At 36.3% G+C, this 18631-nt stretch overlaps 1 protein-coding gene across 3 annotated transcripts; it reads right to left on the bottom strand.

Annotated features, from left to right (window-relative positions):
- Positions 1-172: 172 nt before the first annotated feature.
- On the bottom strand, positions 173-14234 carry LOC107043869 (large neutral amino acids transporter small subunit 1). Of its 3 annotated transcripts, XM_015265541.1 has the most exons (11): positions 14091-14234; positions 9099-9352; positions 8160-8406; positions 6070-6195; positions 5115-5253; positions 4915-5038; positions 4569-4769; positions 3628-3702; positions 3226-3478; positions 2999-3054; positions 173-2260 (listed from the first exon to the last, which is right to left on the bottom strand). In XM_015265541.1, exons 2-11 carry the CDS (start codon positions 9345-9347, stop codon positions 2258-2260), a joined length of 1473 nt encoding a protein of 490 aa, XP_015121027.1. In that variant the 5' UTR covers positions 9348-9352; positions 14091-14234; the 3' UTR covers positions 173-2257. The 3 variants fall into 3 exon arrangements, with proteins under 3 accessions (XP_015121027.1, XP_015121025.1, XP_015121026.1); XM_015265539.1 differs by lacking the exon at positions 2999-3054; XM_015265540.1 differs by lacking the exons at positions 2999-3054; positions 14091-14234 and adding an exon at positions 13309-13389.
- Between the last annotated feature and the right edge of the window lie 4397 nt (positions 14235-18631).

Below are 18631 nucleotides of genomic sequence, written 5' to 3'. Positions count from 1 at the left end.
TCCGGTATATTTAGTGGAAGTTTTTATTAAATAACACATCCACTGAAATGTCAAGCAATTTTGCCATTAAAAATTTCGCGTACTTCAGTTCTGAACATTCATGCCACAATTGATGATTCAATTAGTCTGAGAATTCCTCGTTTTTCTGCTGCAAAAAAAAATGAGAACAACATCAGAGGAAAAATTGATTTATTTCATAAATATAATATTGATGTAATTTCAACAATGATCTCAAGTTCAGGTAATTACGGAGTTGAATTTTCATGGCCCACATCAATCGATCGTTGTGATATTTCTTCAACATTTCTGAACGGGAAGACTCCAGTCAATGTTCTTCAACATCAATAACACAGGTTTTAGTCATTAACATTAAATTTCCCACCGCAACGAAGGCATTTATGCGCTCTCCCCGTATTTCCGAGAAGTCATTTCAATGAAATTCACCGGCCTTCGATTTTTTTTCCTCGTTTCAACGACCGAAAGGCAGCTCGGACAATGAGGTAGTGATTATTACTCATCATCGCGTATTTACATGAATTTTTAAACATGTATAATAGTTATATTGTCACAGTATAGTTTCTTTTTTTTTTTTTAATTCTTCATTGCTCTTAAATAGTAAACGTTCAATAATCTGTTCGTTATTCTGGTTAAACATCAACGTTTAATTTCCTGCGTTCAGATCCTAAGCTACCAAACGCCACGTGCAGCTTCTGTTCAAATAATTACAAGCAAAAATGTATAAATGCAAGATTCTAGCACGCTCCATCACTTGGTCGGCTCAAGTACACTCGTATGAACTAATTTGCGAACGTAATACAAAAATTAACATACAAAAATGCCTGCTGATGTCTAAGTGCGAATCGTTAGATTATTCTCTTCTAGAAACGAACTTTCGAATTTAGTCAGTCGATGCTTTATTGTCACGTAGAGTGCGCTAATGCGTTTAATGAGTGATTTATACGTTTTAAATTAATCGAGTAGTTAAGAAATCCTTAGAAAATTATTGAAATGGTCGGTTCACTCGAAAGAATACCCTGTATAAACTCTAAGGGATGGTTGGGGTTTTGCAGGAATTTATGCGTTTGAAAAAAACGGAGAGAATATATTTTTTTTAATATTCACAACTCACGAGTAAATTTATGAATGGATTTGTGTCTGGACTCTTTGCAGTACAATAAAGCATACTTTTCAGTAAAAAGTATCTCATTTCATCGAAATATCAGTGAATCAAAATTTTTGGAAAACAAAAATATTTTCATCTTTATGCTGGGAATTTTTTAGTTCAATCATTTCGTGAAAATTGATAGAAATCGGAAAATTGCAAGTAAACGTCGATTTTTCATAGTGAAATAGTATTTCAGTTTATCAAAATGTCACTGTCAAAAATTTTTGGCTGAAATTTCAAAGAATTTCATCATTAAAAATTCACAATTTGATGAGAAAACCGATGAAAACTGTAAATTTTAGTTCCATTATCCCACAATAATGAATAGAGTTTGGAAAATTACTCCAAAAATGGAATTCGCTTGAATTTTCATTGAAATCTTCAATTTCACCATTTCCCCCCTAAATTGACCTCAATGTCCCTCTCAATTAATTTTCTTCCAAACACATTATCCAATATTCTCAACTCCGTAATTGCAGTAAATCCACGGTAACTCCACGTTTTAAAGCCACGAGAATGCGAAAATGTCCTGCAAATCCCCAATTGGAAAATTTCACAATTATAACTACGGATATGTCGTGATGTCTGTCCATTTTCATTCTAAAATTACTAAAATGCCTTAAGTGGAAAATTAATGAGACTAAATAATGAGAAAATGACTCTTGATATTTCTGGCAGTTGCGTTTACAATTTTGTAACTCCTCGTTGAATATTATTTCATCGTGGACGGCGGTGGAATGATCAAGTGTGCGTAGACCCATTGTTTCCCTAATAAAATGTCCCAATAATTGAATTAAATAATGACGATAATGAGACTGGCGCGTCCTCCTCCAATAACTGGCTGCCTCTTGTTGTCGGACGGCCATGATTTTAGTTCTCTATATTTCTTGGTAATAAATAAAAAAATATAGTTCATTTCACAGCTCTCGGAGTCACTGCATCAATAACCGCCGTCCGCCAATAGGTCCGGTAATCAGTTGCAATATGTTCTTTTGTTTCTTTTTGTTTTTGTTTTTCCTTAGGCCGTTTACACCTGAGCGGGTTTCGCCTTACCGACGACTACCATGAGCTTTTGCAAAAACCTCGTGGTCATTACTGGAACAAACGAAAAATTCCGCGTCACTAGTTGTCCCCATTAGTACTGAGCCCGTTCAAATTTACTGTTGATCAATCGATAAACTTCAAAGTGCGCTCAGTGAGGGGAGTGTGTTAGTGTGCTGTGAATGCAGTGTATGATATCATGCAAAAAACAAAGTTGAAACGGACTTTTTGTGGTATCAAATCGTCAACTTTTCATTAGAAAGTTAGTGCGGTTTTTAATTGTACTTGGCCTCCGCTGAATCAATTTTTTTACTAATTAGCGCGGGTTAAATCAATACAATAATCCATAAGCATGCGTGATTGATGAATACACTGTTGGAAATTTTTTGAAATTCAAGTTATATCTCTATTTGAATTTTTCTTCTCTTTTCATTTAACAAATTGAATTTTCATTTTTCTTCTCTTTTCATTTAACAAATCGAATAGAAAAATAGAAAATTTGAGCCGAGGAATTTCTATAAAGAATATCTGAATGGAATGGGCTGTCAAGAAAAATTAGATTCAATTGATTTTTGCAATAGAATATTCTCCACTGAACATTTCTATTAAAAGAACATTTCTCAAACATTTCTTATCTATTATTGTCCCCAGAATCGGTCTGAAACTAATAGAAGTCAATAGAAATCCACTAGAATTTTCTAGCGGATTCACAAGCCCTTTAAAATGTTTACTTCAAATTTCAAGCCATTTTCTAACAGTACAGGTAAATAGTGTATTTTTTAATCTGTAAACCTTAGTCTTTGGTCCAACGACAACCATTGTCTTCTGGATAATTTGAGTCACAGCGCCTGTTGAAATACCAAAATTCGATGAAACTCAAAAATTATAAAATTAAAAAGAAACAAATTCATCTCACTCCTCCCAACTGAATGAAGAATGGAGAAGGAATGAATCATTCCTCAACTTAAAAAAAAACACAGGAATCACCGAAAAATATTTAAACAAGTCTGAGATCTTACCGACACCCTTTACGAAGAATTTCGGCTTGTTCTTCCACGCAATGAACGCAAAGTAAACTGGGACAGCTGAGAATATCATGAGACAGCCGTATCCAGTTTCCACAGGACTCGCGTACATCGGCACAAGTGTAACAAAAAGTGTCGCAAGGATATAGAATATCGGGAATGCGAGATTGACCTTGATTGGTCGGGGTAGATTTGGCTGTGCCCATCTCAGCCACGGTACACACAGCACAGACACGCCTATGCTCAACTGCAAGAGTAACAAGTGGAAAAGGTAAGGACGAGGTCGTCCATCGGGAAAAAATAGTGTCGGTGCGAATTATGAAATTACACCGACAATTTGCTCAATCATAAACTTTTTCCGGCCAGTAATTTGAGCTAGACACGCCTCAAACTCACCCAGGTAGCGAAACCCACGTAATTTATGAGGGCGTTTATGTCGGAGGAGGTCAGGTAGAGCATCGACAGCAGCGCCTGCAATCAAATTAATAGGGGAGTTAATTAATGAAACATTGAGATGATTGAATATAATTACGCATTTATCGCCCAAATGAGACATTTCGTGAGAGAAAAACATGTCCATATATCTGAGAATGAATTTTACATGCCTATGAAGGATTTCTATGCAGTCTTGGAAAACAAAATTGATATTTCGTGAACATTTTTGTTGTGGTTTTCGGGAGGACGATGTTAAATTCGATTTAAGGAGAGATAAATTATGGAATTGAGGGGAAATTTCGGTGGAATTCCAGATTTTCGAACAAGAGGACAAGAATAACACTGCATTTCCCTGATTTTTATTAAGTAATTGAGCTAGAATTCCATTCCATTCCACTTTCCACTGATTTTCACATTAAAATTGTGAATTTTAAATGATAAAATTGCGGTGAAATTTTAATGGAATTTCAAATTTATGAAATTCCAGATTTCTCAACTTATTTTATATTCCAATCGAAATATGAATATTCAGTAACAAATTGCGTCGAATTTTTAATTAATCGACATTGGGATTTAATTTGAAGAAAATTGAAATTTTCTCGTGAAAATGTTAACGTTTAATTACAAGATGCCCTGAAATTTCAGTGGCATTGTCATTCACTTAATTTATTCATTCATTTCATTATTTTATTTTATTTATTATTATATTTCAGTTGGAAATTTGAATTTCTCTCAAAAAAATTCCCATAATATTCTAGGAATTTTTAATGGAAGATATATTATTCTATACGAGGATTATTCCATAAGAATTCATCCACCAAAAAAATTTCGAGGATTATCCTCAGTGTCCGCAAGTCCTCACATTCAAACTCACGATCTCAAGAACTGAATAAAATAATTACCATGCAGAGAACAGCAGGTGCTGGAGTCAGTCTGGACACCTGTATCATGGTGAGTATTTCAGGCATCTGACCCTCGCAAGCCCCCGCATAAAAAAGCCTAGATGAAGTCAGTAGAATTCCATTGACAGCCCCGAACGTCGACAGAGCCACGAACACGGGAATTGTCCAGGCCATGAAGCCAAAGAGGCGATTTGCGAACGTCTGAATAAAAATAAAAATGAAAATAAAAATGATTGACTCGTTATTTCCCCGTTGAAGAAATCTAAAAAGTCCCCCAGTCGGCCCTCCCATGTTTCATAACAATTTATTCATCGAGTGATTTATCTAATAGGCTATAAATACTCACAACAGCAACAGCTTCACTTGATAACACGTCTTTAATGCTCAAAGTCGTGTAAAATGCGACATTAGTCAGAACGTAAACAATAGTTACGAGGGTGCAGGATATGGCAATGGCCTTTGGCAAATTTCTGAAAAAACGTTTCCTTGATGTTTTTTGTACATTTGTGGTGTATATCGTAATTCATGGATTGACATTCTCATTACCTGACGGGATCCTTGAGCTCTTCAATGATAAAATTGAGGTAATTCCAGCCGTTGTAGGCGAAGAGGCCCGAGTAGAAGCTCAGGGCGATGGATGTCACCTCGGCATTGGTACCCTCAAACGTAAAATGTTCAACGTGTCCTGGACAAAATTTAAAACAATTATCAACAATTGTTGAATGAGGCATAATACCCCTGAGGCATTTAAATGGAATAATGTTGGTCACTTGACCTCTTTTTATCCAAGTTGAGCATTGATTTCCCCTTTTCTTTCATCAGATTATGATGAAAAATAAAACTGAAAATTTGTTCTTCAAGAATTTCAAGAGAATTTCAGTAATTTTTTTATGAAGTTTCAACAGAGTTTTCTGGGAGTTTTATGGGGCTCATCTGAAGGTTAATAAAAATACAAAACGCGAATAATATTTACTTATAACGTCAGCATTTTACGACGATAAAAAGCTTATAGACTCCTCAATAGAAACAGACGAATTCGGCGCATATTGAACCCCATCAATCAGTCTCAATAAATAATGAATGAAACCATCGCTTATTAAACTAGAAAGCTGAATTGTTCCCACATACAACAAAAAAGAGGAAATAAATCCCCTTAAATAGATTCAATTCAGAGATTGTTCTCTATTTTATACGGGCGACGCATTAAAACGTAGTTTTTGATTGGCCAAATTGTCGCGTCCGGTAACAGGACACGAGACCTGAAAAGGAATTAAACACGTCAGACAAGTGACTTTTATTCTATGATTTCACGGTGAGTGTGTGGGCGAAACAAGACATTTCTATTCTCATCCAACGGGAGAAGCGGAATATTAGCTTTGAGATTGGGTCAAAGACACGAGACCTTGAAGAAATATTGGCCCGAAGGCCACTGGGGTGCCATGTGCCGAAGCCCTGGCCATCGTAAGTTCAAGGTATTCTTGTATTCCGAGGTTTGAATTACCTCTGCACAACTGATATCCACCGGCAGCGATTATGACAAATAGGGCTAATAATTTGGCGTATGTGAAGACATCCTGGACTCTTGTGGCCCACTTGACGTCCCAGCAATTGACGAAGGCCAGTGTACCTGGAAGAAAAGAATTTTTATGAATTTTTACAGCATTTTTTTTCACACATGAGAAAAGAATTAATGGAAAAACCAAGCGCTTTCAATAAAAAATTCTATTGAAATTGTGTTGGAACTGAGAATTCTGGGACATGAATTTTTCAAGTTTTCGTTCTTGAATTGTATTATGAGAGAGAAATAAAACTATAGTGGAAAAAAACGGAACATTTTGCACCCAAGAATTTCTGTAGAAAATAAAAATCATTAACTTTCTTTTATCAAATATCTCTCAAGAAAATGTCACGCGTCATTAAAAAATGAAATTCTAATTTATAATGTATCATCTATAATTCATAATTATAATATCTATATCAAAGTAAAAATATATTGACTTTCTTTCATCAAATATTTCTCAACAAAACTACACAATAAAGTTGCATAATCCTCTAAAAAAAAGAACGGAAAAAAATAGAATTCTCACAGACCCACAAGAGAATTCTTATGCGCGCTGCATCACATCTTAACAATTAAACAATTGTTAATTGATTTATTGCCGAGATATTTTTTAATTGTCCGTAAGTCCAGCAGTTATAAATAACTGAAGAAACTATCCCAAGAAGTTGATGCATTTCTCATGTTCAAGCCGAAGGCATCAATTTTTTCATCGAATTTAATTGAACGAATCAAGATCTCCCGGGGGAGTTGACTTTATTCTCCAATCATCTGTCATCGTAATCTAATTCCGTTGTTTTGGCATGAAAGGACGAGTGGTTGAAGACAATACGCCAAAGTCTTATGAAATTCCTGAGAGATATTGCATCATGCATTCCTCGTTGTTTCATTATTTCTCCGTTATTTGTTGTTTGCCTCATTTTCTCGGGTTATTTCCTACTCTGCGGGACGACGCTCTAGGTATTGAGAATGTTTAAACAAACTTTCGAGCGCTTAGAAAACTGTCAATTTTTTCTCAACTGATGGAATGGAGAGTTATCTTCTTAATTTTTTATGGGAATTTTAATCCACAAATCCAAGTTGATTATGTTCAGTCAGAAATGGAACAGTTAATATGCACCGAATGTAGACGCGTGTGCGGCGTTATGGGGCGCTAAGGGTGTCATGTTTCTCCGTGAAAAATGAAGCTTCTGAATGCCAATTAAAATTGTATGTTTCACTTGTGCGCAAACTGAAATTTTGCGCACGCATGCATAACACTAGTTCTGTAAAGTATGGGCTGATCATTTAATAATGAATGACATTATCAAAAGAATTTTGAGGACAATAAATAATAAAGAGATATAAAAGAGATGTATCTAAAATATTAAAAAATATAAAAATCAGAATCGGTATTAAATCGACTGGTGAGCTATTTTTTTATATTTTAAATAAAATATAAAAAATATAAGAGATGTATTTTTTTTTATGATAATAATGAAATAATGAATAACAAAAAGAGATATAAAGGATAGTATGACACGTCCACAGACTCGAGAAAGAAGGAGACGATCGTACATGAAGGTGATTGAGAGTGCAGAAAAGAAGAAATAAGCAACAGCATATTTTGACCCGCGGGAGGTGTGTACCGTTTGCCGAAGGCGGGTGTTACCCTCCCAAGGGTCAAAGAACACTTTTCCCACGAATGTCGAACCCTATTTTTCATCACAATGTGTAGAAAGTGGAACTTTGCGCGAAGCGTGCGGAAAATTTCACTTTACGCACAAGTGATGAAATGAATTTTATGCCACTCATGCCTGAAACCGGCTGGATTACACACTCGACGCTTCGCGTCTCGTGTCTAATTCAGCTGGTTTCAGGCTTCGTGACATAAAATTTTGTTCAATACTTGTTGGGAAATTTCGTCCTTAACGTGTGTGGTTACATCACTCGCCTCCGGCTCATGCTGTAAACCCCACACACGTTAAAGACGATATTGCCCCACATGTGCTGAAATATACTATTCTGTAAATGGATGAACATGGTTAACGTACATATGCAGACGACGGCGAGCAGCCGCGCTGCGTCGTCCGGGGGGGTGCAGTCCGGGAAGAATGGCTTCAGGACGTAGATACTGAACGTCAGGGCCACTATCGCTTGACTGCAGGGCCTCACTATCATGCATTCCACCCAGAGTCTTATGAATGCTGCGAAGGGACCGAAGGTCTCCATTATGTAGGCATAATCGGCCCCTGATTTTTTTATCATGCAGCCGAGTTCGGCGTAACAGTAGGCGCCCACCTAAAATTGGGAGAATTGAGATGAGAGGACAGGGGTTTTATGGGATTATATTTTATAAACCGAAGTAAAAATGAAATTTTTAAGAACCTAATGATTAAATGAATAATTCAGAAGCTTCTTTCAACGATTTTCAAGTATGTTGAGTTTATAAATGACAATAATTTTGATAACGAGTTATTCTAGAAGAGAATTTCGAAATCAATTTTTTTAGATCGGAAATGTCATCTGAAAATGGCTTGTGATATTTTTAAATTCAGGGGAAAACCAAGACTTCGAGTCTGACAGTTTTATGAGAAGTCTTTCGGAGTTCAGAACGTTCTCGACAGAAAAGTCTATTGACTTTTCTCCTCAAATCAACCATTACAGAGATAATTGAATATCTAGACGACTATTTAAATTTATCAGTTCGGGGAGTTGAAAGTTATCTCGATAACGAGTTATTCCAGGTGAAAATGTTGTAGATGTCTAGGTGTAAATGTTTGTAGCTCACAAACATTCGAGGAAAAAAATTCTCGCGGTATTTCCTTCCTAAATTAGTCAGTAGAAAAAAATTTCACATTTATCTAAATGGGGAAAGGGGAGTAAAATAAAATGATTCATTTTTACGTCATTCATTTTTTAAAATGTCGAAGGAAATTTCTAACGAAATGAAGAACAAAAAAATTGTCGAATTATCTCATTCATTGATTTACCATAGAGAAAATTCCCGATGCTGTCCAGACCATGAGTGCCACATTGACACTGCCAGTGTGCATAAGGACCCCAGTGGGACTGACAAAGATACCAGAGCCAATAATTGACCCGACAATCACTGTAACACCATTCATCAGTGACATTTTCGCCTCCAGTTTGATTTCACCGCCCCCATCAGCATTTTCACTAGTTGCCACCGGGTCATACGGGCCCTTTTCTCCTTCCTTTATGCTTCCGTTCTTTGACATGGTGCCTTCGAAAATTCCAAAGAGGAATTACAACGTTAGAATGCATTTGGTACACTATTGAAGAAGAAAATTAAATTTCATGGTCAACTGACATCTAATTCAATTTTGGGGGAAAATGATTAAATTTCAGATTTCTCCAAGCAATGGGAATTAATCCGGGAAGGTGGGCTTTTTGGAGAGGTAAGAAATTTCATCGACAGTTGACTACTAATTTTTTAGGAGAGCGACACTGAATGCCATTTAAGGGAAAAAAATATCAAATTTCAGGTTTCTTTGAAAATTCAGTAAAATTCCAGAATTTTAAACAGCCCAAAGCGAGAATACCTTAATTTATTTGAATTTTCAATCTAATATGAATATTCAGTGCCAAATTACATTGAATTTCTAGTGAAATCTGAAATTTCCTGATTATTTCTCCTAAATAGCATTAATTTTCAGGGAAAAACGGAACTGAAATTTATAATTCTCTTTGATTTTTCCACGAAATTCTGAATTTTCAATGACGAAATTCGTTGAAATGTCAGTGGTAATGAAATTCGATAAAAACTTCCAAAAAGTGTACGGAAAAAAATGTTTTGCGTCGCTTTTACGTTTTGTCACATAATTTTTTCCCGTTTTGAATTTTCACTGTCGAATTCCTCGAAATTTCAGTTAAACAAAAATGTGTTTCACACAAAAATAAAAGAATTTTTTTTTTCGTATAGAATGCAGTTGGAAAGATTTTTTTCACTGCATCAGGAAATGAAGTTAATTTATTTTTCTTCTCTAACGCCCACCGTCATCTCGACTCCGAGTTTTCCTGTGAACACCCTCAGCCCTCAGCCCTCTCTTCCCCATCTCCCGGAACGAATCACGATTTCATTCGTGCCGATTCAACTCTCCACTATTTATCTCCACCTTTTTTAACTCTCGACGAAAAACGAAGAACACAAAGTTTAGACTCAACTCGATAGAAATCTCACGGTTCATCTTACGAAACTGGGCAAAAAACTCAGGGGAAAAACTTGGAGCGGATAATGAATGAACATTTCGGAATGTTGTAATTGTGTAGCAAAAGAATGTGAACAAGTAGCATTTCCCTTCATCAAGTTGTTGTTCGTTTTTTTTCGTTTTATTCTAGTTGAATCCCGGATGCAATATCGAGTCCCGGGAAATGAAGAAAGAGCAGAACTATGAATTTCCAATATCTCATTTCCAATATTCATTTTCAGTCTGGCGCTTTTGCTGTAGAAGAAAAATGCGGTGATTGAAAAAATGTTTAGTTTGCATTTTCAGCAATAGAAGAGGAAAAATAATATATTCATAAAATTGAACAGCTTTTTTTAATAATTAATGATTTGCATTTTATTATTCAGTAATTATTACGTTGAAAACGGTTGCCCTAGCGTACAAAAAATGTTACAATGATTTTAATATTTAACCTTCAAAAGCCTTAATTTGATTCTTCGTTTTAAACAATTAGGAAACATGCGAAAATTAGAAAAAAAATGTAATTCCAGTCTGGGGAAGATCCGAAAAATCATTGAAAAATTGCTAAATAATTGAATGATTGCTAACCAATCCAATTTCAAATCAAAATTATCTCAAATGTTCTGAGAACTTACATAAACTTATTTCTCCATTTAAATTCAGTAGCGAAGTGGTAAAACGGTTCAAGTCGACTTATCTTCCAGTTGAGTTTTTGAGGAATATTTCCGAATCTAAGGGAGATAGCGAAATTTTCGTAATTACATTTGTTGTAGGCTTCAATCGGCTCTACAAAAAAGGTTATAACAAAAATTTTCCTATCTCTCTTAAATTCCAAGATATTAATTGAAAACTGGCGAACAGTCAAAATTGACTTAAACCGCTTTACCACTTCGCTACTGAATTTATTCAAGCGTTACAAACTACTTTGTAAAAATGAATTGTTCCCTCGCAATCAGACGAGACTATTTATCTACCCAGTTTATTCATACCCAGAAAAACTATCCCCCCCCCCCATCTAGCGGGTCAAATTGTTGTAGACATTGCAAGCAAAACCGATACCCCGGGTATTATCAGGGGTCATGAGGCTTCAGGGAGACGAAGTACCTCGCACTTGCATAATTCTCGCTGCACGATTCCCGCATTTCCGTCATTGTTATGGGATTAAAATTCAAATCCCCCGGGTGTTCGAGCCATCGAAATTCGACTCCAGCGAGGAGGAAGTATGGTTTCACCCTCGACCGAGGTGAAAAACCCCGAGGGGGTGGCCGCCAGCTGTCATTGTCAAGCCTCAGAAATTTTCGCTGTAAATTTTTGTTTCCGGATTTGGAGAACTCGGAGTCATTAAGCCGGCGAAATCGGGAGGGACTGGTGTTCAGGGAGGTTGAGGGGCTCCTGCGTCATCCCTTATCGACCCACAACCGCAGTCCAATGCCTTCAATTCCTCCCCTTTTTTCACGTCGAGCAGGAAAATCGAATGCTTTACATTGAATAACGCCAATGCGCCTTCATTTATGTCAACATATTCCGTTTCATCAATGAAATGACATGTGGTTTGTGTACGTCGCGGGTAAACACGTGACTTTTTATTATTTTTGAAAATATGGAAGCATGCCTTTTACAGGTTCAAGTCACAAGAATTGTGTTTTGCAGAAAAAAAATTAGGCTCTATTTTGTTTATGATTTTTTTCATGTCTGAGTGAGAGAGGTGATTGATACTTTTTTTTGTTTATAGACCTTTTCATTCTGAGAATTTACGTATAAATCATCATTTTTCAGGGCTCAAATGTATATTTTAAATGTCGGTATTTATCAGATTTTTTTATTATTTCTCTGGAAATTTTTCAGTTCGATGAACGGAATAAATATTTCCCCTAGATTTCCAGAACGAAAAGGTCTATTCCGTCTGAAATGAACGAATTGGAATTAAAATTCCCTTCTAAATGAAAAATAGAAATTATTTGAACATTCAGAAATGTTGTTTTTTGACGAGAAAGTGATCTCTAGTGAAACTCTGATGCGGCTTCCAAAAAATGGTTATTAGCGCGAAGAATTGATTGTTTGTAATTTATTCGTGCAACAAGCATTTACCATTTGTTAGATTTTTTAAATGTTTTCTAATGGAGTAGTGATAACCTAATGGAACGATTTCATAACGGAATAAAGATTTGCGTACAATATTGTGAATTAACGCGGGACTTTTCATCATTGTTGGAAAACACAAGTGTACATTTCACAGTTTCAAGTCTTTTCAATTATATTTTGCACAAGGATGTATTTTTTCAATTCCGTTTCGTAAATTAAAAATAGAATTTTTTAAAATCGATTTCTAGTGAAATTTTGTTTTTTAGGGTCACGAGAAAATAATTGTGAGGGTAAAAAATTGTTTGTTTATTAATTATCTATTTTTAAAAAAAAGGGAAATTTCCAAGAATTACGATGGTTTTCAGGGTTTCCTAATTGTTCACAATGGAAAATCACATTTAGACCTTCAAAGTGAATAATTAAAACATCGCAGAATTTACGGAAGTATTTAACAACAAATAGGATTTCAACAAGGATTTCACCAAGAAGTACTCAAAGTACTCGAATATTCTCAAACTCCAGTGGAGAGTGAAGTAGAGTAAACACTTTCGATTTTTTTTAAATTAAAAAAAATCAGAAATGCATTAAATTTGAAATTTACGTCAAAAAGTCAAATAAAACGAAATAAATCAAAACTGAAAACGACTCGTACGATTTCTACGTTAGAAAATCACTAAATTCTCGATAAAAATCAATCATCTCCCGAAAAAATAATGAAAAACATTCCAGACATTCTTGAAAATTTGCAAGTGTCCCTCACCCCCACTCCCCTACTCAATCATCCTACCCTCTTTAAGGGGTAACGGAACTCGCAGCATGGCTACATCCCCGAATCAAGGGATCGCCCCTATTGTCCCCCCAAAAATTTGCACAATCACTTGATCCGAAAACACACAGTGAGTTCCCTCACCCCTCGCTCGAGGCAATTTTTTGGGTCAGCCCCCCTCGTTCTTCGATCAAGCACATAGTCACTGACTCTGCGAAAATAAAAAATCCAACAACCCCCTTCGCGAGGTGCGCGCGAGGCGTGGACGCGCGTGTGACGCCAACGGGAAAATCAATAACACCACGTGGGTCGAAAGCTCCGTAATTTCGCCGAAATGGAGAGCTTTAATAATGAGAGGGCAAGGGTGATCTGTCATGAATTTCTCATTGAATGAAAAATCACGTATGGGTTCTTCCAGTTGGGGGTGGCTGATCGGCAGGGGAAGGTGGGGCAAAACAGCTTTTTCCATGTACAGATCCATCAAAATGAAACATTTCCAAACAAAATATTTTTAAAATACCTAAAACCTCCTTTCAAAGTTTGAAAATTAAATGGAAAAATACGAAAATTCTTTAGAAGTCAGCAGGGTGGTCCATTCTGCCCCACTTTCTCCTATTTAAAATGACATTTCATCGTGTTTTATTTTTGTGGAATAGACATGAATGAAAATCAAATATTTTTAAACAAAACATTTTGAAAATATTTAAAAGCTTTAAAAGTTTAAAAATTGGGTGGAAAAATACGAAAATTCTTTAGAAGTCATCAGGGGTGGTCCATTCTGCCAGACTTTCCCCAATTTAAAATGCCGATTCATCATTTTTTATTTTTGTGGGATAAACATGAGTAGATTGCGCAAAATTAAAATTCACGCAAAATTTTAAATTTTAATTGTTGGGAAATGGAATTGAAATAGTGAAATAGATTACCTGTTGAATTTTCCTCAAATTTCCGGATGAAGGATAAATTTCCTTGAGTATATCCACAGGATAAACTTGATTATTAATCTATTTCACTAATAACTTGTTGGAGTATTAATGTGTCATGTTAAAACGTTAGAGCGGACCTTTCGCCTCGCGTGAGTCGAGGAAAACTGCCCGGTTTAGGGGGCTACACAGGGCTCTCACTCGCGGCGAGTTGGGGCGCTCGATAGGGAAGCAGGAGAGGTGGGGCAGTAGATGCGAGAGTGCGAGGGAGAGAGAATTTAAATTGTGGAAGAAACGGTGGTTCTGTCGGTGCTCGGGGGTAATGGGCTTCTGCCGATACAACTTCAAATTCCGGGGGGATATTCCTCTCTTCAGTTCCACGGTTTACCTGGGATGCCTGAGAAATTAGTGGTACAAATGCACAGGAAGTCATTTTCACAGCACCTGTTCGTGTTTTTGACACTTGAGGATTCTACGCTTGAAATTTAAAAAATGAGACATTTTCGTGTAGTTTCTCTCAAGAGTTCAGACAACAATACAAATTATGGGATTAAAAAAATTTCGACAATTATTCCTCTGAATTGGGTAATTTATTGGAAATTGAATTGAATGTCATGATGAATTTTCTAAATTTAAACGATTTCGGATATTTTAAATGAATGAGAAAGTTCGTGAGGGATTTGATTTCAAGTTGAATTAAAATTCAATTCATTGCAAGACTTCAGATGCATCTCTCACTCATGGATTTTTCTCGTGAAATTAGGGAATTTTTCTCATGAAATTAATTTTCAAAAATCCATACGAACCTAAAAATAAACGGAAATTATAAAAATGGAGGGAATTATTCTTCTGGGCTTTGAATCAAATGAAAATTAAATTGAATGTCATGTTCAATGAATTTAAAATTCACTTCGTTTTGAGATGCATCTACTAAAATGTCTGCACATGTATTCCGGGTTTTTTTCTGTTTGCTAGAGTTTGCATGTGGTTTATCGCATTTTTTACCTTGAATTCTTTTGACAACTGGTTGGACAGACGAGCCTCCGATAAATGACCTTCAGGTTCATGAATATTTAATTTATTCGGGCTGATTGTTATTATTATATTTACTTTCTTCAACGATCAAAAAAGAGTTTGAGCTAAAATTCTGCACACTGCAGACGACAGAGAGGAGAATCACTCGAAAATTAGCCTCGAATTTCAGTACATGATCGAACAGCATTTCGCGTTTCTCAAATTTCCTCAAATTTATGGAGGAAAAATTCAATATTTCACGTGAAAATTTTCCGAAAATATTTTCTCTCCACCCGCAATATCCCAACTTCCAACAGATTTTCTTCTCCACACAGAATTTTAATCTTCGCCTTTGAAACGAATCATCAACTGACATGCGTAGAACCACTTTTTCGTCTGGAAATGTGATAGACCATTTTCTTTCGATGTTGGGTCGTATAAATTAAACTCGACTTTTTGTGGCCTCCTCCAATGTATGTTCCAGCGATTTCTTCCTTCGTAAAGATTGGCGTTCAAAATTCAATCATTGGATGACAAATAGTAAAATAATTTTCCAAAAAAAAACATTAAATTATTGTGAATTGAAAAAAAACTTCTTGTTTAAACTCTTGACAAAACCCTCGACGACCCATTTTACCTCAGGAGTTTCTAACATAAATTAATTCAACTATTCAATCGAAATTTTTCATGTGAAAATCCTGATATAAAAAAAGACGAAGTGTTTTTCAATTGAATAAAGAAATATATTTTTAGAAAATCAATGAAATGAAGAACTATATTTTTTAAAAAATGTTCATCTCGATTTTCTTCTTCAAGAACCTAGACGATGTGAAATTTTATTTCAAAAAAATCTCTTCTGGAAGACGAAAAATGGAAGAGCCTCATGAGAGTAAAACCGTTCACGATTTGACGATTGAGCCGGGTTTGGGTTCTCTATTGTTCGTCCGACAAAAAGCGAAGAAGGGGAGCGAGACAGAGGCCAGTCACAAATCGAATGCAACCAGGGGGTAGCATTCTGCGTTCCGAAGCCTCCAGGTGCCCGTTTTCCCCCTGTACCAGTACAAAACCTTTGGAAATGCACCTCCAAACGCGCGCGCGCCATCCCTACGCCGAGAAACAATAGGCAAAAGAGAAAATCGTCGACGAGAGCATGAAGAAAAAAATGGGATGACGAAATTCCAGCGAGAATTTCATGATTCCCCGAGTGTCAATTGGCATCACCTTGTCAATGTGTCGAATTACCATTGATGCAGATTCATCAAAACTCGAGGACATAAATAGAATAATGACGAAAATGTTGAGATCCTAGTTCTTGGGGTAAAGTTTTTGCCCCGGAAAATAGCGGAGAGACTCAACAGTTGGTGACGTCACAGCATACGCGGAGAGAAATTCTTTAGAAAAATTCTAGTGCTAGCGCGGGAAAAAGTGACGGCCAGGGAAAAACTCCAGGCGACAGTGGACATTTTATTGAGCAGCGCGTGAATTTTTCTCGTTCTTATATGAAATTTTCACAGAAATCCCTCGAAATTTCAACTTTACAGCACTAGAATTATTCTGAAGAAATTCTCTCCGTGCAAACATCGGATCAGTTCATATAATTTCAGTGGCGAAGTGGTAGAAGATGATGTTTATTAAAAATTAACGGAATAAGTTATTTTTTGTCAATTATTCAGTAATTATAATTTTCTGAATTCATTTATGATGACTGAAGTCATGAAAAAATATCTCAAATTAATTGTTGATTCTAAATTGGAAGAATTAAATGGCCCCGGGAGTGGAAAAAATACTGACATGCGCGAAAAACTTTGGACTATGACTGCTCAGCGCAAAGCGCCTGGAAAAATCTGAAAAATGATTTTAAAAAATTGTTCCTTCTCTAGAAGTCGGATGGAGCGAGATGAGGGTGATTTGAAGAGGTTAAATACTTTTAAGAAATGTTTAAAAATACGAGGTGGGAACGCCGCCATGTTTAAAGTTCCTTGCGGGGCAGATGACGGCGCCGACACCTGTCACCCGCGGTTTCGCTTTAGAATCACTAGTTCTTCGGAGAATCTTTAATTATTCTTCCAGACATTTTCCAGATCAGAGGACGAAATAATATTTCCCCTAGATTCTGAAATGCATTTAAACTGAATTCAAATTCCACAATTAAAAATATCACTTCAATTCCAAAAAAACTAGCAGTAGGCTTAATAACAATTGGATTCATTTAACTCGCGCTAAATCAGTATAAAAAATGATTCCGTGGAGAACAATAATAATTAAAAATCCCATCAACTTTCTCATTTACAATTTGTAGCCAGATATCGAGGGATATTTCCTCTGTACTCAGGAAAATTCCTAGCAACGAGCACTCGTCCTTGATACTCCACGCCTAGAAAACCCCCCGAGAGAACAGAGAGATGAGTCCTCGCTTCGTCCTCCCCCAGTTTTTCCTCACGGGGTTTATTGGGAAAGGTCAAAGGTCAGCGTGAGATGTAACAATCAATGCGAGACGTCAACATGCGGGTCCACTTCCCCACTTCCATCGTGTAATTCTAATAAAAAATCGAACAAAAAAAAGACTAAAATTGTTGTTTCCCTCCAGCCTGTCAATGTCGCTAATCATCGGCCCATAAAATCAGATTGATCGGTAATTGCAGTGTTCGATGGCACGAGAACGATCAGACAGAAGTGTTGCAACATAATTTCAATCACGAGGCTGTAAAGTAAATAATCTGCCCACAATAATTTACCACAAACGTTATGGATTTTTTCCCCTCATTTTTTTACGATTTACGATAGTCAACGGTGAAAGATTGCCTCGACAACTTCTCAAACGTGTAATTATAGAGTCTGATTGTTGGCCAATTATTCGCGCGAGGACTTCTTTGCATATGAGAGAAAAAGGAATGGGATGTTTGCTCAGTGATTTTATCGGTAGATCAAGATCCTTTCGTTTTCCTAATGCCTTTGTAGATGACCGAGGGATGCGGAAGAAGGATATTAGAGATGGAAAACAGAAATTTCCTTCAACTCGATAGTCGTGCGGTAAAATAGGAGACAAAAAATTGCGAGAAAAAAAAGAAGTGAGAAATTAATGAACTGCATCCAGAAAACTAAAACTAATGAATTTATCGCACACAATTTTTGCTCTTCTTTGCATTTAGAGATACAATTCAAAACTGAGCTTCAAGGAGAATTCAAAAGTCATTCATCTCGATCACAAGTCTCGTTGCTCTATTTTCCATCTATAATTGATAATCACGCGACTGTTGTATTACTCCACAATAAATCACCGCAAATCATGTTTGAGATTCGACGATCTGATAATTGCGATAATGCAGTAAAAATCACTTTCACGTCATCAGCATGTGGCCTAGATCCAACATTTTGTTGAGTATCAGAGCTTCCAACTATTCTTTTCCCAATTGACATTCAAATCCACACTAATCCTCTGACAAATGATTGAGAAGAACAATCATTCGTCGGAGAAGTCATTCGTCGAAAAATAATGTATTCCGATAACACTCGTGAGGTCGGAGAATCGA

This window comes from Diachasma alloeum, unplaced genomic scaffold (assembly GCF_001412515.2).
Source record: "Diachasma alloeum isolate Michigan unplaced genomic scaffold, Dall2.0 Dall_scaffold_00648, whole genome shotgun sequence".
NCBI lineage: Eukaryota > Metazoa > Arthropoda > Insecta > Hymenoptera > Braconidae > Diachasma > Diachasma alloeum.
This window is presented reverse-complemented; position numbering and strand designations above follow the sequence as displayed.